Here is a 23,590-nt window from a genome sequence, read left to right as displayed (position 1 = left end):
CTGCAGCCTCACGCAGTGAGCCTGCTGCACAACAAGACAATCCCAAACCCAGTAGCACCTGCCCCGCCTGTCATCCTGCCTGTCTGTCTGCGTAGATTAACGGCTCTGTTACAACTCTGACTGCGTGCTTACTGGCGTCCACTGCAGCTGAGAGGCGGAGGAGGGGGGGACACGACGGGCTGAAACCCACCAGAGAGACGGGCGGCGAATGTGAATGATGGGGAAACTAAAAAGCGACGACTGCATTGAGGATGGGCTAATGGATAAACTGCGGGACAAATAGATTACCAAAAAAAGCTCAGTTTCTGCATCTCTACCTTAGGACCTCCTACAGGGAGATGTTCATCATTATGGGATAGATGCATAGGTCTGCCCATTGCCATGGATACCAGCACGCGAAAATTCACAGTGCGGAGATGGTTTTCTATCTACCTGAAGAACAAGGCAGCGAGGAACAAGAACAACACTGGCTTCTGTCAACTAGAGGTGAGTCGAGCGGTTTAGACACCCATCCTGGAGCGGTACAAACTTCTACCAACTAGAGATTGGTATGTGTGTACTGGAAGGGGGCGACTGCACAGCTGCGCCATGTGTGCGTTTGTGTGAATATTAAAACAAAACAGCAGCCGTCTCGTATCTAAAGTAGGATGTGTGTGAGTAGTCTGTGCACATGGGAATGGGTGTGGGACGAGTGTGTGTGTTCACTGGTTTGTTGTGGAGCGGTTCAGGAGTCATTGCTGCATCGTTAACAGCTGTTGCTCTGCCTGTCTGTCAAGAATCCAGAAAACTGGGGGGTTGTTTTGACTAAGGGAGAGGGACAGGCTACATGGAAATGCAGTCCAGACAGACAGAAACACTAACAGGCTAACAAGCAGCCAGCCAGGCAGGTTGATAGATAAATGGATACGGACAGATTGATTCAGAGGACAGCCACAGCAGTGGAGGTCTATTTATAGACCAAACAAACCAGCGGGGAAGAGAGAAAGGCAGAATGCTGTTGCAGCAGTCTACCTGTATGTTTGAGATATAAATAGAAAATATCACCCTCTCCCCTCTCCTGGTTGTTGTTGTTGTTGTTGTTGTTGTGATTGCTGATGAATCAGCTTGACAGGCATCTGCCTGTGCGTGTGTGTGTGTGTGTATGTGTGTGTGTGTGTTTTAGTGTTTCTGTTTGGCAAATGTCTGTCTGCTTGGGTTTGTTTACCTGTTAAGCTGACAGTCCACATCTGTATGGACTGTCATATCTACTATGATGCTCTGCGTGGGGAAGTTCTCTTTTCACTTTCCTCCCCTTCATGGGAAGGTCAAAGTTCAGGGTCAGCATCCCAGAAGCTCCTACCAAGGCCTTGAACAACAGGTTCAAGGCCTCCGTTCTGGTTGATGGGTGTCACTCCTCGTGCCCTGTTTGTAAAGCAGTAGTGAATCACATAAGGCAAACCGCTACTACACTCTCCATGGCATGAAACTTTCCAGCATGTTACAATTTAAGCCACAACCCCTATTAGTGACATCACTGCAGGTGAACTATATTACAAAAGCTCTGACTTCACAGTTTCAGTGTGCAAAGAGGTTAATTACTTTTAAACCCCAAATGTTGTCTTACACTCAAAGTGCAAACCCACATTCTCAATGCTTAGAACATAGCCATCTCATATTAACACCGAGTTTAAATGCTGTTTAGTCTAATAAACTTTATGCATGATGTATTACCTCATTCACATAATTTAATCATTATAATTTGATACAGTTCCACATACTAGTATAGCTAAGTATAGCTTTTTGAGCACTGGCACAAAATTATGTGAAAATTGAGTCGAAACAAGTGATAAGAGAATCCTTTGACATTACTGACTGTGTTAGGTGGGGCGTGAATCTGCACTGCTGCTATGCTATGTCAGCAGTTGACATGCTGTCAGGTTTGTTTCACTGAGGATGAATGTGCAGCTCTGCCTGTTTGCTTCTTTTATTATGTACAAAAGAAAATCTATTTTTAGCAATTATCCATTATTGAAAAGTAAACAGAATTGTCAGGAAGGTGAGATTATTTCACTCGTTTCCAATATGAATCAGTTTATATTTCATGAAATTTCTCACATCGAGTGTCATTTTGCATCAATGACTCTTCATTTCTACAAAATTCCTGACACAAAGGAAACTGTGCTGGAACAACTGGAATTATAACTCCCGCTGGCAGATTTTGTTTCTGTTGTTAAAAATAAAAATAAATCTTGAAGGAAATCATTGCATGCTTTTGATTAGGGTAAAGTGTAACAGCAAAACACACGTTATTCACAGAATCAGCAACACTCTCTTACTGCAGAGATAGCATCAAATAACTGTTTTGGCAGAAACTTCTAAGTGACAGATTATTTTTAGCTTTAAATGGAATCTTAGAAACTGCTCTAATTCCAAATACAGGGATAGATCTCATGCCATTATAGAAACATTTTATTGTATTGATTTAATCCAATAAGGCCTCAATATGTTCTGACAGTGGCAGGCAATTTTGTCAGTTCTACAAACCAAATTAGACTAGAAAGTAAAGCTTGTGAAATATCTAGTACTTCACGCAGTATATTATGTAAATAAAGCTGTAGCTAAACTACAAACCATGTTAGTAAAACTAAAAGCTGATATATTCACAGGAAACATTGGACAGCACTGTTCCTTTTATCACCATGTGCATTTTTACTCAAACAGATCAAACCAAATAATGCGCACATGGATGTAGTAATTTACCCTAAATTCACTGCAATTTTTCAACCATGCCATGCTGCACATGTGAATGTCTTGGTGCCTCCTCCCTAAAGAAACAAAAACAAAAAATGTGTGACATTTCTCTAAACTTGTGGAAGCTATCATAATAATTTACAACAATTACCTCTGTAGATTTACTAACTCCTTCTGTCAACATTTCATACTTCATTGAAACCGGGGATGTTAAGCTTTTAACTTCTAAATGTCACTGACAACTTTACAGAATTACAGTATATTGTCACACTGACCAATCCCAGTCGTGCCCTGGGTTGGCAGTTGATCATTTGCTTCACTGAGCAGACTGAATAGGCTGCAAAGGGCAGCTTACATGATGCATCACTGCCCGTACCCATACCTTCCCTGCAATAGCATAATGGCTCATAAATAACCTCTCTTTATGAGCGATTTAAATTATTTTTTGGGTTCGTTTTATCGATATGGATGTTACATGAACTGTATTTCATAGCTGCTAAGATGTAAAATGTAATTCATCTTGTCTTGTCCACGTCTCACCTTTGAGACAGTCATCTCCTCAGTTTTTCTTAGCTTTTCTGTTTTTCCTGTGTCTGTATATGTAAATAACATACTAATTGGGACGTCTGTCTCTCTTTCCTCAGGATGACAGTATACTTAAGGAGATTGACATCAGCCACCATGTTAAGGAGGGTTGTGAGAAAGCAGACCCCTCTCAGTTCCAGCTGCTTAAAGTGCTGGGACAGGGCTCCTATGGAAAGGTACACTTTTACCAGAACCACTGATACCTGAATATCTGAAACCACAACTCATGTAAAGGAAATCTGAGAGAAAGTAGGTTCTTTTCAGGGACACAAGATCAGTGTTGACACTACCAGCCAAAACATAACCCATTACACTAGGCACAAATGCTGACTACCAACAGGCTTTCTCTACTTACTTTATAGACCCAGTAGGTCATTACTTGTGTTAGGTGATGTAGTGGGGCAGCACCTCCTCAGCTGTACTACATGTTTATAGTTACAGTACATCTTGGAATCAGTCTGTAAGATGTGACTTCAACAGTTTCACTGAAATATTAGTACTTCACATATACACTATATTGCCAAAAGTATGTGCACACTCATAAGTGATTGTTGAACATCTCATTTGGAAACCATGGACATTTAAATGCTGTTTTAATAGCTCCCACTCCTCTGGGAAGTCTTTCCAGAAGAGTTTGGACTCACCAGTTTGCAGATTTGCTCTGTTTGGAACAGTCAGGTTTTTCCACACACTAAACTGTTACAGACATTTCTTTATGGGCCTTCCTCTGTGCATGTGGTTATTGCCAGCTGAAACAGGGAAGAGCTTTCCCCAAACTGCAGTAAAAAAAAAAACAGAAGCGCACCATCCCCTAAAATATCATATTGTGGCACAAAAAAGGAACCAAGGGGCACAAACTGTGAAAAACAGCCACAGACCACAAGTGCAGAAAAATATGTGGAATGTAGTATTCAGTAAACAGTCCTTCTCACAGTGAAAAAGCATTTATGTGAATCTTGTATGAAAAGTGATGGTAACTGGCACTTACCTTAGCTTGTTAGGCAACAAGTCGCAGGTAAGGCAAAGAGCAGGGTCTAAGGATAGAGAGCGCAGGGCGCTGTAGTAAAGCCCCTTTAGGCAAATTGGGATTTGTTATATTGGGCTAAAGATATTACTGAAACAGATCTTTCTATTAGCAACACCTGAATATTACTTGTGTTTAATGTTTAACTAATGCAGCTTACAAAGGTTCTTTTGAAGTGCTAAATCAGTGTTTTAAATTGCTCCAAACTTTAAAAAAATATCCCAATTCAGAAAATGTGATGATGACAGTGATGGATTAATTGTGATGATTCCAGGTGTTTTTGGTGAGGAAGATCAGAGGAGTGGACAGAGGACAGCTGTATGCCATGAAGGTCCTGAAGAAAGCCACACTGAAAGGTAAAAATGGAAAAAGCTGAAATGGGAGATGCAGTAAGTTAAACTACTAATACTTTGAAATACCTATTTGTCTTAATGGCCTCATTAATTATTTTGATATATTCCAATTCTTTCTTTTAGAGAGGCATAAATGCCTCATGCACCCATTTTTTGGATTCTTGAAATTAAGAACAACAAATTTGAAAACATCCATTGTATATTGTGTAGGAAGGCATGGTTTAAAGATAAAAAATAGTACAAAACAAAAAGAATTCTCACACTATGCTTCAATAACAACTTTGTTCTTCATTGGGCCCTGAGTGGTGGTAATTTGTTAAGATTAATAATGGTTTTGCACAAGACTGAGAAGAGATATATGATTGTCAGAGTTCTCTGAGTGCCCTGGATTCAGGATGCATTTGGGGTAAAAGAGGTTAGTTTGTACTTTTGAAGCAGTGTTTTGCGTCAAATGGGATTATTGTAAAAGAGGATGTACTGTAAAAGCAGGTTGAGATGTCATGTGCTGATTTAGTGTCTTTGTACAAGCCTTAATCCTCTTAACCTGCACCCCTGGAATTTCAATACTTATGGTCTCATCCTGTCAAGGAGACAGATGCTTTACTAACACTGTTGTTGTAGTTTCCGCTGCACTATAGCCCAGCAGCAACTTTGGGATGGGTCTAATTCAAATTACATTTTTCAATCATGGTACATGAAATCTACCCATCGTATTACAGGTCATCGTGATTTATTTGCACGCAGGTAGAAATACCTGTATATTATGTTATTAAACACATTCTTCTTTTCCCACTGTCCACTTCTCAGTTCGGGATCGCGTGCGGTCCAAAATGGAAAGAGACATTCTGGCCGAAGTGAACCATCCATTTATAGTTAAACTGCACTATGGTAAGTCTGACTGTCCGATGATCTCGATTCAGGTGTTGATTTGAATACCTCTCTCTGAAATCACAGTGTATTCCCAGATATAACAAACCAGATCCTCTTTTTTTGACAAAAGAAAAGCAGAGTGGAAGAGAAGCTGAATGTTATTTCATTTCATAACAAGCAAACAAACCTTTTTTTGGCCCTCGATCATGACCCTTTTTATAGCAGCCCTCTGGCTTCACATTTACACCAAGTATCTGTTCAGAGAGCTATTGCCTTGGCTCATTAGTCCCTGTGAGCTTACACAGAACAGGCCAGGCAAAGTAAAAGTTTGTTTTGACGCATAAAAATGAGAAAAAAAGCAAGTAGTCACACACACTGAATGTGCTAAATTATGCAATGATGCAGAGTTTGTTCCACACCTACCCTGCTGAGACTGGATACTCACCTTTTCTACTTTCAGTAGAATTATGTGTACAATACAGCCCCACTACAGCAATACATCCTCTACACATATATAGAGGATATATATAATTTGTGTGTGTGTGTGTGTGTGTGTGTGTGTGTGTGTGTGTGTGTGTGTGTGTGTGCACGTAGCCTTCCAGACAGAAGGAAAGCTCTATCTGATCCTAGACTTTCTCCGAGGAGGAGACCTTTTCACTCGTCTGTCAAAGGAGGTATGTTTTCTCCATCTACACTGAAAAAAAAATGACAAGCCTTTACTTTTCAAGGTCTGTTGTTGGCTGTATAGTCGGTTGGATACTTTCTGCTGTCTCTTGCTAGTTTTCCAGCTTTGCCCACCCCAGCTTTAAGACCCAAAAGGTCTAAAGAAATCAGCGTTTTTCCTGCAGTGGCAAGATATTTCTCTCTGTTGCACTGCAGCTTTCACAACTCCTGGAAGTCACAAACTTTTCTTCTAGAGTGAAGAAAGAACAAACAAATGAACTGACAAACTAATTAATGACAGGAATAAAGAAATAGTAGAAAAAAGTGCATCCCTAAGAGTCCGATAATCACCTTTAGGAACTTCCACAAGGGTTTTGTTATTAGATAGTTTTAATGTCAATGAAGAGATATATGGACTTATATGTGAAGAGTTAAGTTTAAGTAGTAGTAAATTTAATGTGACTTAGAAATGTTGTGGCAAAGTGATATTTTACTTCATGATTACTAAGAGTTAGACACCAACAGGTGCCATCCACCCATTTTTTATATTTTGCTGTTTTATGATCTTTTTTTACGAGCTCATGTTTGCTCCTTGTTTTTTTCGTCATTACTTAATACAACCACATGTCTTTATTTGTTCTAGGTAATGTTTACAGAAGAGGATGTAAAGTTTTACCTTGCAGAGTTGGCCCTGGCCTTGGACCATCTGCACAGCCTAGGGATCATCTACAGGGATCTCAAACCTGAAAAGTACTATCTCATAAATGCTGGAGTTTTTTTGCATCCATTTATTTTACACAGTTATCTTTAAAGCAGATTTTAATATCCATTTTTCCCAACAGTATTCTTCTAGATGAAGAAGGACACATTAAGATAACTGGTCAGTGCATCCAACTGTCTTCCTATTCATCTTTTACTTAATGTCAGTATTTCTGCTTACTTTGTACCCTCATCTCTCTGTGTTTTAGACTTTGGCTTAAGTAAGGAGGCCATTGACCATGATAAAAGAGCATATTCCTTCTGTGGAACAATAGAGTACATGGCTCCAGAGGTTGTAAACAGGAGAGGCCATACACAAAGTGCCGACTGGTGGTCATTTGGGGTGCTTATGGTGAGAACTGTTTAATCTCAGAACAATCATTTACACTACTTTGCATACACATTTTATGCTGCCTTGCAAGTTTTGTCTGAACATGCTGTCAAAAACATTGCATGAATTTGCTATATCTTATGAGCCAAAGTCTCAGTCCTAGATAATGAGCCAGGTTTCCTAATTTGGCTTTCTTCTGGTAGTAAAGCTGCTTAATTACCGAATCTGGCAGATTATGTTCCATCACTTTCAGTAATCGTGCATCTGTTGGATTCTGCTTGTTTTGTTAGCCTGTTGGCTTATTTTACTAATATTAAAAAGGAGGTTAGCATTCACTGACAGCTGGCAGCTACATCAGGGGACCAGGGAAAGATGGCACCCCTATCTGCCCTCGGCTAGTATTTGGAATATGCAAATGATAAAGCAAACAAACAAACAAACGGCTGAACAAAATACTCCCTCTGGACTATGCAGACATGATAAAACTAAAAACAGGTAAATACAATTAAAAGGGTGCTGGAAAGCAGGGTCATGTCAGCAGCAGTGGCAGATTTGTTGCTCAGGCTGATTTATGTGCTCAATTAATCTGCGACAGGATACAATATCCCTTTTTCCATATTATGATTTTAGTCATGGTATTTTGATATTATATATTTCTTTTATTTTTATATAATATCCAATCTATAACTAATGATGATGTTTCTTATCACAAAATGAATTATAGTAAATTACGTGTATAATATTGCATGGGTAGTTAATGGATTGTTTGCAAATTCATTATGATCTACTATCATTTCTACTGGATTTTTGTCAGTGATCATATCTGACATCAACAAGGCATTTTTGTCCACACAACTGTCTTTTTCAGACCATTCTCTGTAAACTCTAGAGAAGGTTCCGCGTGAAAATCCCAGTAGATCAACAGTTACTGAAATACTTAGACCAGCCAACAACCATGCCATGTTCAAAGTCACTTAAATGCCCTTTCTTCCCCATTCTGATGCTCAGTTTGAACTTCAGAAAGTTGTCTTGACCACGTCTACATGCCTAAATGCACTGAGTTGCTGCCATGTGATTGGCTGATTAGCTATTTGTGTTAACAAGCAATTGAACAGGTGTACCTAATAAAGCTCTATACATGTATATGCCTATATATAGTATATATATAACAACTATATGTCAGCATTTTCAAGTCAAATAAATACAACAGTCCCCTCCATTTCCTTTTACTGGTCAGCATTATGTCCTCTGACAGTTTTTGTCATCTGTTTTCCAGTTTGAGATGTTGACAGGATCGTTACCATTCCAAGGAAAAGATCGAAAGGAAACAATGGCGCTTATTCTAAAGTAAGAACAAATCAAACTGTTATCATTTATTGTTGTTATTCTTAGCCTTTAATTTATGACCAACTCATAATGGTCTGGGTATAGCTTAATATTGTCTTCTTGTGTTAGTGTTGTTTTATTAGTTTCTTGTTCTTAGTTTCTATGTGTGAGTGATGTAACAGTGGTTTTCTTTATATACACTGTGTACAGGATGTTGTTGCATTTTGGTCAAACTTATATCCTCAAATTTTGTGATCTACTTCTGCTTTTTTTTTTTATCAATCTCAGAACATTAAAAACAATGTTAATATGTTAGAGCATTAACAAACCTATGCATGTGCATAAACCCGCTTCTTGTCTTGTCTGTACAGGGCTAAGCTGGGAATGCCACAGTTCCTCAGTCCTGAAGTGCAGAGTTTATTAAGAGCACTCTTCAAGAGAAACCCTGCTAATCGACTAGGTACTATATATACATAAACCAAATGTGTAGTACATTTAAATTTTTTTGCAACTGGGGAGGAATGCAAAATGTAAATGATGATGAAGCTGTAGATGATGGCAGCAACCTAAAATGAAATTTTAAACATTTTGCAAAACAGTTGAGTCAGTTAACATGAGGCACTTCACACAAAAGCTAATGCTATTAAATCTGGCTATATTCATGCTCTTTGTATGTTTTATTTTGTTTTTAATTACTAGGTGTTTTTGCCATGCTGTCTCTTTGTCTAATAGATGTGAACAATGACATATTTCTCTCTGACTGTTAGGTGCAGGACCAGAAGGAGTGGAAGAAATAAAAAGACATCGCTTCTTTGCATCGATAGACTGGAATGTAAGTACAATTTATAAACAATGTTCTGTAGCCTGTATAATTTCGTGCTGTGTTTTTTTCATGGAAGAACACTCTTTACAATATATACTTGTACACACATGCTGTATACAGTATACTGAACAAAATGTGATACACACTCAGCCAGATATCTTTATTGTATGTCACAATTGTGGAAAAGTCTGTCAGTAAATACCCTGTCCTACTACCAACAACTACACCTGGTTGTACGGTTTTCCCTGAAGTTGTACTTCTGAAGTGCGCTATTTAAATTAGTGGACTGGCTTAGATTGAAAAAAATTTATTCTAAGAACAACACATCTGAATTACATCGGGGGACTTTAGTTGTTAGTTCCTGTCATCAAAACCCTGCTGCTGTTCATCCACTTCCCCATGTGTTGCCCACAGTCATGACTCATTGAACATCTTTTGTATCAGATTTTGCTAAAAAGGCTAAATCCCTAACTCACCTTTATCTTGGTCTTGCACAACTTTATTGGGAATAATCCTCTTATCTGTAATAGCCTTTCTCACAGAAAGTTTGCTCATGCGCAAATGTTCTGGCTACAGACATTACCTGCGCTAACATAATCTAACCTTGACATTCACTCCTTGGATGTGTGGATCTTTTTGCTGCTGTGGTGGCTCAGGAGATAGAGCGGGTCGCCGACCGATAGGTGTTTCAATCCCCGGCTTCTCTAGCCTGCATGTCGAAGTGCCCTTGCGCAAGATACTGAACCCCAAATTGCTCCCATTGGTGTGTGAATGATTACTTTCTGGTTTCTGTTGAGCTGTTGGCACCTTAGCCTCTGCCATCAGTGTATGATTGGGTCAATTTGACATGTATGTGTGTCTTTGAGCGGTCAGAAGACTAGAAAGTGCTCTACAAGTACAGTCCATTTACCATTTTAGCTGTAAGCACTCTTGCCCAAAGCTTATGTTCAAACTTCACAGAATCATATTTTGAAAGTAGATTTGTTTCTGGCAAACTTGAAAGTTATTTTTTTTATTCATGCTGCAGAAGTCTAACAAGAGCAGTTAAAAGCAACTCAGCAATGTTATACACCAGCAAGACTGTTCACTGTCACTTTCCTAGAGTTACAGAGAGAGGTTCTGTTCTCTAGAAAATCAGTTTTGATAGCCAGGCATCTCAGCATTTTGGAGTGAAAAAAAAAATCTTTCTGCACCCATTCCTTTTTATCAGAGATGTTCAGAAGGCTTGTGACACTTGTTTATCCGCTGTTATGAGTTGTGAAGCTCTAATTTCTAAAATAAAATCCACTATTATCTGCTTTGCATGCCCACTAATCTCTGCCCTCACCACTGGCTCTCACTGTTACTCCTCACCACATTACTACCTACTCGGCTCTGCCAAACACCACATTTTCCCATTTACAGATGGTGTTGCTGGCTTGATGTGACAAGCTATCGATAAGAAGCTTATGTTCTCCTCCACATCTAATAAAATCACTGGGCTGTATCAGGCAGAACAGTTCCTCTGTTGTCCATCAGAGTCTAGTTTGACTTTTTCTCTGTGATCCTTCAATATTTCAGTCATGTCGCGATCTCTGAGGATTTTCTCTCATAAAGCTGACCAAACTGACAAAATCTGCATCCTCACCTTCTCAGCAGCCGTGCATGTGTGTTACTGGTTACACTCTCGCCATAAATAGCCTATACTTTACAAAGGTGGTGGCCTCTGTTACAGTTATTTGATGTGAAATCCTACCAGACTGTTCACAGCTGGCAACGACTGGCATTACAATGGTGACACCTGCAGGCCATACTCAGTAATACACTTGAAGAAATAAAAATGCAGTAAAAAAAGTCCAATTCACAACACAGCTACATGCAGTTGTACATGCAGAGTGAATTATTTAATTCTTCAGAGAGTTGGTGGAATTTAAAGCACCCTGTTGTCCCACCCTATTGCCCAGCTGGGCTTGGGTTCAGTAGCCCAACTACTAAACCAATGCCTCAAACGCGTTAACATGAATAACAACGACCTGAGGTAACGTTATATACAGACAACTGTAATACAAGTTAATAATGAACACAATGAGAGGCAACAGAGGCAGACTGCTGAGTTTAAATCACAGCCGCCTCTGGCATTTCCAGGAGACGACTTTTATCAGCTCTCACGATCAGCCAGAGAAAGCAGATGATTGGCTGCAGAACCCCGTGACGTGGCAAGGGGGCCGACTACTAGAAAACTGGGATAGACCGAGCTCCAGACCAGGTGGGCATACTGTAAAACAAGGAGGGAATCCCGCTGGGATGATGGATCATCCTAAAGAAAAATGATGACAATGATCATCATTATCATAGTTTTTAACATTTTAACAAACATTTTAACATATGAGTGGAAAGTTACAGTGTTACAGCTGCATGTTTTGATTTCACATGATGCTTAACAATGTTGTGTGATATACTACTTCAGTAAGCTTTAAGAACAAATATTAGTGGAAAAATTGCAGACACAAAACAAGGGGAAATTGCACTTAGCTGCAAAACTGTAATATTAATAATGCAAAATGTTTTGTGAATCAGACCTTGAGACATGGCAGATAGCGGGTGCAAGTGTTGCGCAATAAATCTTCCAATGCCGATGGCCTCTGTTACAGTTATTTAATGTGAAACCCTACCTGACTGCTCACAGCAGGCAAAGACAAGCATTATATTACTGGCATTATAATAGTGACACCTGCAGGCCATATCCAGCAATACACTTGCATACTCTGGAGACATGGCAGATTGCGGTTGCAACTGAATCCATGGTGCCATCGGAATTTTCCCCTCTTTGTACTGTTATATAATTTGTTTTGTTGTTTTCTCCTGGCATCACATTACGTATCATATACAGTAGGTGTCTTTTTTGTCACTGTCTATAAAATGAGGATGTATCATTATCCATGAGTAGAAGTCAAACGTTATTTTTCAATCTAATTTGAATATTTGCATTCTGTATTTTTACTCTCTTCTCTTCTAATTTGCTCTATTCTTTGCCTTCCCTGTTAAATTTCAATATCAGGCTGTGTCATTGCTGACTCAATACATATTTATCTTAAAACGTGCATCACTATAGGATTAGCTTAATGTGAGATGTGAACTGTTTGAAACCCAGCCCATATTTCATTGTTCATACTGGATCCAGTGACGAGTAAAGACATCAATTTTATGGACACTTTTGACTTTTCACTAACTAACTGTGAGCATGACTTTTACATCTACTCATTTAGCTGATGCTTTTATCCAAAGCGACTTATAATTGCTATATATGTCAGAGATCGCACATCTCTGGAGCAACTAGGGGTTAAGAGTCTTGCTCAGGGTCACACATGGTGATGCCACAGTGGGAACTGAACCCAGGTCTTCAACACCAATTGCACGTCTCATCTACTGCTCCATCGCCACCCCATTTTTGGCACCACATTATGTTGTGTCTGCACCAGCTCATTTGTCATTTTGTGGTTAAACTAACTGTCACTGATAAATGCTGATCAATTTTGTTTTCTGTAGAAGTTGTACAAGAAGGAAATGAGACCTCCGTTCAAACCAACAGTTGGAAGACCCGAAGACACTTTCCATTTTGACCCTGAGTTCACCTCCAGAACACCCACTGGTAACTAAAACATACAAAGATACACACACACGTGGTGATAAATTAGATCCATTAACTGATGAAATGTATGAAGTGGTGATACACCCTTTATATTTAGTGGTTGAAATTTCTGATGATGCATGTTAGATTCTGCGTGTCTTTGCCTATCCAGATTCTCCTGGCATCCCTCCCAGCGCAAACACACACCAGTTATTCCGTGGTTTCAGCTTTGTCGCAACGACTCAAATTCAGGAGCCAAGTGTTGCTACTGTAGCACCTTCTCGTCAGGAGGTGACCAACATCAACCCCATAGCACAGGTATATACATCTTTAAGAAAACAGCTCATGTCCTAGTACAACATCTAATTAAATTAAACACATACGCACTGATTGAATAACAAATTAATTATGTAAATAAATCACTGAAATGACCTCTGACTGAATGAACAGACTGAATAATTAAGACTTAGGGTAGGGTGCTTAATGAAGCAGTCATTCTCTCAATATATGACCTTGACACATTTGACTATGACAGACATATGAAATTTTATGTATATATATAGAGAGAGAGAGAGAGAATCACACACACGTTACTGTGTCATTTACTTAGTTTATTTAAATTTTTTAATTTACGGAATTGTTATATTTTATATATTTTTTTAATTATTATTATTTTATTTTGTATTAACACACACAAACACAACTTGTGCTGTTTTATTTTCTTATCTAATGAAATGTATTAAATTAATTGTCCTTATGTACCTTATATAAAGCTTTGGCAATATTGGTGCTATACATTCATGCCAATAATGCTAATTTGAATTAGAATTTGAATTTGAGATGTTTATGTATGACTTTTTGTGTTCCCTGCAGCATCTTCGTGGCGACGTGGCCTTCAGTGATGTTTATGAGCTTAAGGAGGAAATTGGACAGACAGCAACTTCTGTCTGCAGAAGATGTCTGCACAGAGTTACTGCTGTGGAGTATTCAGTGAAGGTAGTGGACACTAAACCTTTACTAGAATGTATGGAGATATACAACAACAATGTAATATTAGTATTATAACATATATAACATTATAACATAAGTGTTTTTGAACATAAATAAAAAAGCATTTACAGCTTTTTTCTTAGCATTCACAGTCAGATCTCAAACACTCCTCCAAATCCAACCAACAAAAATGTAGTAATTCCATATGCATAAGGGTTAGTGGTGCATTGTGGGAATAGCTACACTCAAATAACATGCTCTTTCTGCATTCTGGCCATGTGAATTTAGAGATTTATAGGTTGCTATTGTATGTTGTTCACCGCATATCCTGTGTGTTTCTGTTTTGGGGTCAGATCATTGAGAGAGCAAGGAAAGATCCATCAGAAGAGATTGAGATTTTGCTAAGATACGGACAGCATCCAAATATTGTTACGCTGAAGGACGTAAGTGTACCACGCTCACAAAAACCATGTTAAAACAACAAGCAGAACTTCTTCAGCGCAAGTTTTTAATACGCCGTTTGTGTGTGTGTGTGTGTGTGTGTGTGTGTGACTTTACCATTAGGTGTTTGATGACGGCCAGTGTGCGTTCCTGGTTCAGGATTTACTGAGAGGAGACGAGCTGCTGGACAGAGTTCTAACTGTGCCAAATTTTACAGAGAGAGATGTGTCAGACATCATCTGCACACTGACCAAGACCGTGGAATATCTGCACTCACAGGGGGTAAGACGCAGGGACAGAAAACAAATATAATATTTGACGAAACCCTTACCACAAGACTTCTTGACATCATTATTTATGAATGTTTACACTTACGTTCAAAATACTGTATGTACAGTGTTTGGTTTTGAAGACTGAGTAAGAGTTTGAGCAACCTTTTGAATTAACCAGGGCCCGTATTTATCAAGCTTCTCAGACTTACTCATACTGCACTGCTAAGTAAAAAAAATATCGGCTCAAAGCTGCACTTAAAAGTTAGCTATCAAGCATCCCAGTCCTAATTTAAGTGAAGTGTAGGACTATATCTATAAGTGTCAGTCTTAGAGCTGATTTAGGCAAGGACCAGGAGGTGTTGATGGGAAGTCGATGAAACACGTGAAAGTCCATGGTGAGATGACGTCCCTCACCAACTCGTTGACAAAGATTATGCCTGCGCTGTCCAACCCCGACTAAAATGATGAAATAATGAGAAATAATTACGTGAAATAATTCAGAAATATTATTCCTCTCCTGTAAGATTTGCGCTTGTCTCTGTCTCAACAGTGCCATCACAAGCCCCTGCTGGCTGCTTAACTGGGAGAGTAAGAGTGATTCTTAGCTTTAAGAAATTTGATAATTTGCTTTTATTCTTAAGTTTGAAAGTAGGAGTGAATTTCATGAATTCTCAGCAACTAAGACTAAAATGGCACTTTGAGAAGCTTGATATATACCGGCCCAGATGTGTAACTTTTACAAAGAGAGAGCGAGAGATGGAACCCTGAGACAGCTGCAAAAAAGTGGTTGCAGTAAAGGTTCTGATATTCTGTGAAACTAATCATATGTTAACTTGCTAATTGTGTGTGCGTTTTTGTCTGTGTGTGTCTTTCCCCCTTTTCAGGTCGTGCATCGAGACCTGAAGCCTAGTAACATTCGCTATTCTGATGACAGTGGACTCCCAGAATGCATCAGGATATGTGATTTTGGTTGTGCCAAACAGCTCCGGGCTGAGAATGGCTTATTGATGACCCCCTGTTACACAGCTACATTCATGGCTCCTGAGGTACAGTATATCAGTAATCATAATAAGAAGCCTCTAATATCTCACCAACACTTACACAAATGATGAAATGGCTATCAAAAATACATATTAACATGAACTAACACATTAAAATAATGCATCACAGAAACTAATCCTGCTATGCACTCTATTGAAATGAGTACTGTGTGTCTCTGTGTGTGTGTTTTCGTGTGTGCAGGTTCTGAGGAAGCAGGGTTATGATGCAGCCTGTGACATCTGGAGCCTGGGGATCCTGCTCTACACCATGATAGCAGGGTCAGTTTAAAGCTACCAGCATCGACAGACTGTTGCAAACTGTATCTAAGGTTGCCATTTTCTGCAAATAATCCCCTTGCTGCTCTAAGCAATAAATAAACAGTAAATACTGTATAACAATAGCTACAAATAAACTCCCCAGGTGAAATTATAGTGAAGACAATGAGAGTCAATGTATTTTACCCATGTCAAATTAAAGGTTATTGCATTTTATCTTCTCCACAATGGGTCTTAAATGTCAGAGGTTTTATTTTTTAAACACCAGCTGTGGTTTATAGAAGGCTCTCTATGGTCTGACTCATTCTCTGTTATTGTTATTCACCCAACCTTTTTTTTGCCAGTTTCAGTCCATTTGCCAGCAGTTCTGAAGACACAGCAGAGGAAATTCTGGCTCAAATTGGCAGCGGGAAATTCATTGTCACAGGAGGGAACTGGGACCTGGTATCAGACTCTGCCAAGGTTAAATTTAAATCTTTTTGGGAGATTAAATGACATACAATGATTGTGTTGCTGACATCGTGGTACCGGGTCGAAATATACTTATATATCCTGTGGGTGTGTCTACATATGTTAAAACAGGACATTGTGATCAAGATGCTCCATGTGGACCCTCACCAGCGCCTGACTGCCCCCCAGGTATTATTATAGTATATTGGTACTAGTATATTAGCTTGCTGTTTTGTTTGTATAACACTGTTAGGAGCAGTTTTAGAAAAATTTTCCCTTTTATGCCCTTTAGGTTCTTCGTCATCCCTGGATTGTAGACAGAGACCAGCTCTCTGACAGAGCTCTATCCAGACAGGATGCACTTACTGTCAAGGTCAGACCTGTGTGAATGTGTGTATACAGTAAATATCATCATAATGTCAGACCAAATACTTATTCTCAGACGTTGAGTGTTTCTGTATGTATCCATGTTCCATCCTTATTGTAAGAGAACAAAAGTTAAAGTGGTGAATACACAATACAGCATTTATATTGACTGACCTTGGCCTTCATGATGAGTTCTAAAAGAAACTCTTGTTAGGACGTATTTCAAAACAGAGTTTGTGTCGTCACTGAAATGTACTACAATGCAAAAAAAACTGTAATGTGTTTTTTTATCTGTCCATCAGGTGGCGCTGTCTGCCACTTATTTAGTTGTTGGACAGGTTAGGCCAGTATAAGTATGATATAATTTAGTCTCCTTTTATTCCACCAGGGGGCGCTGTCTGCCACCTACTCCGCTCTGAGGCGCTGTGCTCCTGCTCCGGTCCTGGAGCCTGTTCAGTCCTCCAGCCTGGCTCAGCGCAGAGGAATGAAGAAACTGGGGAGTCCCACAGTTAATTCAGAACCTAAAGGAAAGGAGTAGCCTCAACAATCTGAATAAAACTCAAAAGAAATTAAACAGAGACCCACATAATTAAAGAACATGTCTTTCTGAATAGCACAAACTTTGTAACAAAGTGCTTGTAGGCCTATAAACTGAATGTATCCCAAAGGGACTCAGCCTAATTAACCATAACAGTAAAGCAGTCCAGTAGCACTGGCAGCAGGATTAGCTTCAGTTCACTCAATTAAAATTGTAAATATTAAAGCTTTTAAATTTTAAGCCAATCTGACACTATGCAATATAACATTCATCATGTGCACCTGCACATAAAATATGACTCTAAAACCCAGTGATGTCGACTATTATTACCTTTAAATAAAACCTAAAATTCTTAATCCTGATCACAAAGGGGTTTAATTCAAGCGGAAGCCTTGTACAACACTTTGGATGTCGCTCAGTTGTCTTGTGGAAATTACAAGTTTAATTTGAAAGTTGAGGTTGATTTCTATTGGTTGAAAAAACATTTACCTAAATTTTATTCTTACTTTTATTTCTCGCTGTTAAGCCTGGCTCTCAGACAACATTTCTAATAGCTTATAAAAAAGTAAGTAATAAAATTGGACTGATATTCAAAGCAAACACATGGACATTTACTTCTTTTTGGTCATACATGCCAGAATACAATTAGTGTGGAAGTGCAATATACATGGACACATTGTTACCTGCCTTGATCTAGTATATCTATAGTAGCTTCAGTAGCTGAAAGTGGGACAAATGAGTTCCACAAACAACATGCCAAGCAGTCAATTTACTTTACTCATATTCAGCAGACATGTATGTCACCAGTAGTTCATGGACGGCCAAACATTAATATCTGTCTTCCACAGTCATAACTCACATCACATATATCTAACGTTAGATAGAGGTTAGTGTAACTTCTGTTTTAATGAGGCACTGCCACTCGCATTATATTTTCCTTCCACCATTCTTCTGAGTTCTACAGAGATATGCATGTTAAAAATGTAAATATAATACCAAAGGGAATTATTTCTTTAGTTAGCAGAATCTCGTTGTCCACAATATGCTTAATAATTTAACTGTATTTATTGCTTCCATAAATGCAGCCTTTGACTCGTAAATTAAATTTACTGTTAAATGTATCACTACTGCACTTCCCAGATCAGATGGATCTGTGAGCTTCGATGGTAATCACTAATCTGTTGTGTTTTTTCACAACAAAGTCAAAATGAGGAGTAGTCATACAGGCAAGAAAACCTGGAGGGTGTCATATAGCACTCACAGAAAAACTCGGCAGCCTAAACTACTTTATATTATTAACTCTGCATTCAGTGTGATAGTTAGTAGCTGCCAGTAGGCTTCTGTTTGCTGCTAGTGTCTGAAAGCCAAAATGTTTGGGAATCACTGTGTCAGAGGATTACAGAGGATACATACTGTCTGTTGCTGTTGCCCTGGTTGTATCTAATAAGTTGTACAACCACAATTACGAGGTAAGACTGAACAGGGCGTTTTGCAGATATGAGTAGCACACTTTGTGTTGTACAATTACAGTGTTGTACAACTTACCAGTAGGAATGTAGATAAAAAGTAATAATGCAAATACTTACTGGTCCGAGGTAAAAACAAAACATATTGTGATGTGTAACCAATACGCACTGTAGCAGAGACACAGCAATTCTGTACATATAATGTTTGCAGATAGACGAGACTGTGTGTGTTGTGATACATTGCAACTGTAAGAGGTGGGACCGATGCAACTATGAGTATGCAGATATGGTTATAGATATTGTGTTGTACAACCATAAGTTCACCGTAAAGCTGTAAATATTGTTTACTAATTTAGACTGTACATACTGATATGCAAAACCACCAGGAAAGAGGTTAGATTGTAAATATATAGTGTTGTACAACTATCTGCAAGATGTGCGACTGTATATATTGGGTTTGGAGATATATTGAGATTGTACATATTATATTGTGTTGTGCGTCCATTGCTCAGAGTGTACATACTGTCTATACCTGGCCAATCACTGAAATTATTGGCTAGAATGCCAATGTTTTACAAATAAATGAAAAGATGCAATCAGCACTGAAATGACTGAAGTGTTTTTAAAAATATATATTACTTTTACACATTTACCTGGAGTCCTTCCTAGAGATGAACTAAGCATATCACAGAAAGTAAACTTACATTCCTACATAACAAGTGGGCTTTTTCACAGCAGACAATTTGACTTGTCACAGCAGGAAAAGCAGGTGTTACTGATAACACTAACAACGACACTGTTTATTGTCCCAGCAAAACATGCCAGAGAGCCAATATATATTATACCTGAAACCCAAAACCAAAGCACCTAAATGGAATTCAGACACCATTAACTGTATTATGTAAAATTATGTATTAAAATTATATATGTAATAAAATTAGAAGAATCAGAATCAGAAGGAGCTTTATTGAGTAGTGTTTTACACATATGAGGAATTTGCTTTGGTGATAAGGTGCTACATGTAGACAAACATACAGCTGGCATAAATAAATCTACAAATATATTTTTTAACAATTATGAAATTTATTATGGTGGGGTGATGATGGAACAGTGGACTTTGGTGTAAGAGACCCCAGTTCAATTTGTCACTGTAACATGTCCACCAATGTGTCCCTGAGCAAGACACTTAACCCCTACTTGCTCCAGAGGTGTGCGACCTCTGACATAAAATAGCAATTGTAAGTCACTTTGGATAAAAGTGTCAGCTAAATGAGTAAATATAAATGTAAATGTACACCTGTGTCTTTCTTGCTATGACATGTCAAAATGTTGTCCGTGAAAAAGATGTATTAGTACGGTACAATGTTCAGCATCACATCCTGACAATTGTCAAATCTTGGCCCCTAAAAGATCTTATAGAGCTTATAAAATGTAATCAAGGCTGTTTAAGGCAGGTAGAAAATAAATTATGAGAGGTGACATGAGGCGAGACAACGAGTTAAAGATTGTAGGTACAGTTCAAGACTGCGACAGATTAGTAGACAAAGACATGTAACATGAAAATGCATTTATACATAAACTAATCCCTCTTTAAAATGTACACATTTAAATGCTGCAATATGTATATATATAACACTTGTGCTTGATGTTCAAATAAATGTGAAAGGTTTCAAAGATTTCACTACCCTCACATCACAATATGGAAAAATGTATGATGGGTGTCACACAAAGGTCACTGTGCTTGGTCCAGTCTGTGCAGTTTTCACGGCAATGTAGTTTTATATACAATTGGCAGGGTAGCACCCAAAAGAAAATGTTTCCAAACATGAATAACTCATTCTCATTTCACACAATTTGTCAGAATATGATGAATGTTAGCAGTCCAGGAAATACTCACCACAAAATAGCAGCAATGATTTCAGATGTTATTTCAAAGTAAACAGTTTTCTATTTGAAAATTCACCCAAATATTGTATGCATTAAAATCAATACATGACTAATAACTATAATGGGTGGACATTTATAGAATTTGCTTAGTCTTTGATATGTGTGAAATGTAATACGGATTTAACTGGTACGAGTACAGTTACTGTGGCTTTCTCTCCATCCATCCTAGTGTGGCAGCAAGTGCTTGTCAAAGCCACTAGATGGCAACCAATCACAGCCCATGCTCTCATTCTCTCTCTTTCCATTTCTTACAAGAAGTTGTCCCTTTAGAGCCATAATCCCTAAAAAAAAGAAGAAGAAAAGAAGGCTTTAATTTATATCAGCCGCCAAACTCACACTCTGTTCCATAAAAGCTTTTAGCGGGCGCTGAGCTGATGTGTCAGGTGGGTGTGGCAGGCTCATCAGGTCTGACATTTAAGTGCAGTAGTGCTCAGAGCAAAAGAGATTGTAGGATATGAGTAGATACAGATGACAAGCCCCCCTGCGAAGATGATTGCAGTGGAGTGACAAGAGGAGACCAAACAACAGATAGAGGAAGGAGAAGGTGTCGGGAGGAGAGAGATGAAAGGCAAAAGAAAGAAAAAGAGCTTTGAGAAACAATAAATCAACCCAACAATTACAGCTTTATCAGCATTAATATTATTCTTCATAAAGAGGACTTTAAAATATATCAAAACTGGAGTACAATGTAATTTAGATTTAGATTTTAAAGTTAATATCTCCACACGTGTATAGCTTAAACAAATCATTTAATCTTACTTGTACGTACAATCAAATAGTTATAGTGTCAGGTTTTGGTCTTTAGTGTTCCTTAAAAGTGAGCACATACAGGTGAAATTAATTGAAATAATGAGCAGGAAACCTGGATTGCAACTGGCCATCCTGTAACCCGATCAGCCAATGTTCAGGTCCTCATAATACCTCAAGTGTCCTTGAGGGAGTTACTCAATCATTAACCCTTCTCTGGAAGTGCTGTTTTGTAGCAGGACTTGACCTCTGACCTTCCTGCAAAGGGGAGAAAGTGAAAAGACATAAAGATTTACATCATAAGAAAGGTGTGTGAGTGATAGTGCTGCTCAATATTCAAACAAACCCATCAAATCAAGTGGAGCAATGTTTGGCAGCAATCTGTAGGGCCATCAGTGCAAGGAGTTCTATATGGAGTAAACATGTCTATAATATGTATATATAATATGTAGAATATTATAGAATATTCTGGACAAAGCGTCAAGCACAAATTACTGTATACAACATACAGGAGAAAAAGTAATACTTACATACAGTAGGTGAAAGAAACCATTGTTATTATTGTAAAGATGGCATGCATCACGTTATATTTTGCAGGATTAAAGCCTAAACAGATAATGGTTATATTGAGATCAACAGAGCAGTTCAGTTTCCTATCTTTTCCCTGAAAGACTTTGACGTTCTTTTATATTTCTATAACTTCTTTTTTGTTAACACAGATGAAACTGAGAGAAGCTGAGAAGCTATCTAGTGGAAGGCCATTTGCAGTTTTCTGTGACGGGAATAAAAAACTTCTTAGTATTTCACATTTTGTCATGGATGACACAGAATGCTAATGTGTCTCCAGTCATATTGGCTACAAAATAAGGAAATATAAAGATGGAGATAAATATAATAATATGAATAATATAAAATAAAATAAATAAAAAGAGCTGCTGAATTGACTTTTAAATGTAAAATGCAAATACTCTCCTGCGTCTCTGTATCTCTACCTCTGCTGCTCTACATTCCTCTTCCATCACAAAACAGCGTTCTGAAGACAAGCGACATACACACTCTGACAGGGACGAAGATCCCACCACCTATGGCACACACACACACACACACAGACACACACACACCACACTGACACCCTGTGGCACTACAGCTAGACCTGCCACTCGGACGTTCACCGAATCAGACGGACAAATCTCTAACAGACGGCTCCTGACAAAGAGATTATCACCATGACAGGAGAAGTGTGTGCAGCTGTGGGTGGTGGACTTTACAGCGGGGAGATGGGGGTGGGGAGCAAACTCTTTGTACATTCACACATTTGGCTCTCGCCATACCAGTGCTCGGAGTCAAAGTCAGTCTCTACAAGATATGAGTGTATTGTGGTGTACTGATTGCCCATCATATGTACGTGTGTGTCTGAGAAAAAGAAATCGAGACATGCGCATAAACATACAGTAAACACTGACATAGAGTTATTTTACTGTGTGCCAGGCCAAAGGGTGATTTACTCTACAAGAGAATGGTTTATGAAAAAGCATGACTGTGAGGTGATGAAAGAAGGTGATAGGTGGAAAACCTGAGGAACATATGTGCAACTAGAGGATGTTGTGAGATCAGAATAATACATTTGAGACATGTAGGAGGTTGCCCGAGCCACTTTCATACAGTGCACAGACACATGCTGACAAACCAAATTAAGAATTTTCCTGGATTGGACTGAACTTTTAATGGCAATTCTACCTACCGAAGTTGTCTGAGACAACAGCCCTTAATAGTCCTGTTCTACAATACAGTGCATCAGAGCTTGCCTCACAGTCAGTGAGGAATATTTCAACCATCTACATAAAACATGCAGTGCTCTTTCACTTGCCCTATACTTACATCATGCGAATATATCTTTCCCTCAAACCCTATTTATAAAGCAACGTTTATAATCATTAACATATTCAATCTTAATTTCAGTCATTAATTTTTCTACCTACTGTGCAC

General features: G+C 38.6%; 1 protein-coding gene across 1 annotated transcript; it reads left to right on the top strand.

Moving 5' to 3' along the window:
• Positions 1–9: 9 nt before the first annotated feature.
• rps6ka2 (ribosomal protein S6 kinase, polypeptide 2) lies at positions 10–19,512 on the top strand. The gene is made up of 22 exons (XM_046033472.1): positions 10–486; positions 3,375–3,491; positions 4,614–4,695; positions 5,500–5,580; positions 6,157–6,236; positions 6,869–6,975; positions 7,068–7,105; positions 7,194–7,336; positions 8,592–8,662; positions 9,013–9,101; positions 9,409–9,473; positions 12,990–13,092; positions 13,244–13,389; positions 13,945–14,067; positions 14,415–14,504; positions 14,626–14,784; positions 15,659–15,820; positions 16,017–16,093; positions 16,435–16,552; positions 16,673–16,729; positions 16,833–16,913; positions 17,295–19,512. The coding sequence occupies exons 1-22, from the start codon at positions 382–384 to the stop codon at positions 17,442–17,444; spliced, it is 2,244 nt and encodes a 747-aa protein (XP_045889428.1). The 5' UTR covers positions 10–381; the 3' UTR covers positions 17,445–19,512.
• Positions 19,513–23,590: the final 4,078 nt, after the last annotated feature.

Source organism: Micropterus dolomieu, linkage group LG20 (assembly GCF_021292245.1).
Source record: "Micropterus dolomieu isolate WLL.071019.BEF.003 ecotype Adirondacks linkage group LG20, ASM2129224v1, whole genome shotgun sequence".
Lineage (NCBI taxonomy): Eukaryota > Metazoa > Chordata > Actinopteri > Centrarchiformes > Centrarchidae > Micropterus > Micropterus dolomieu.
Note: the sequence above shows the minus strand (reverse complement) of the source record. Positions and strands in the feature narration are given on the sequence as shown.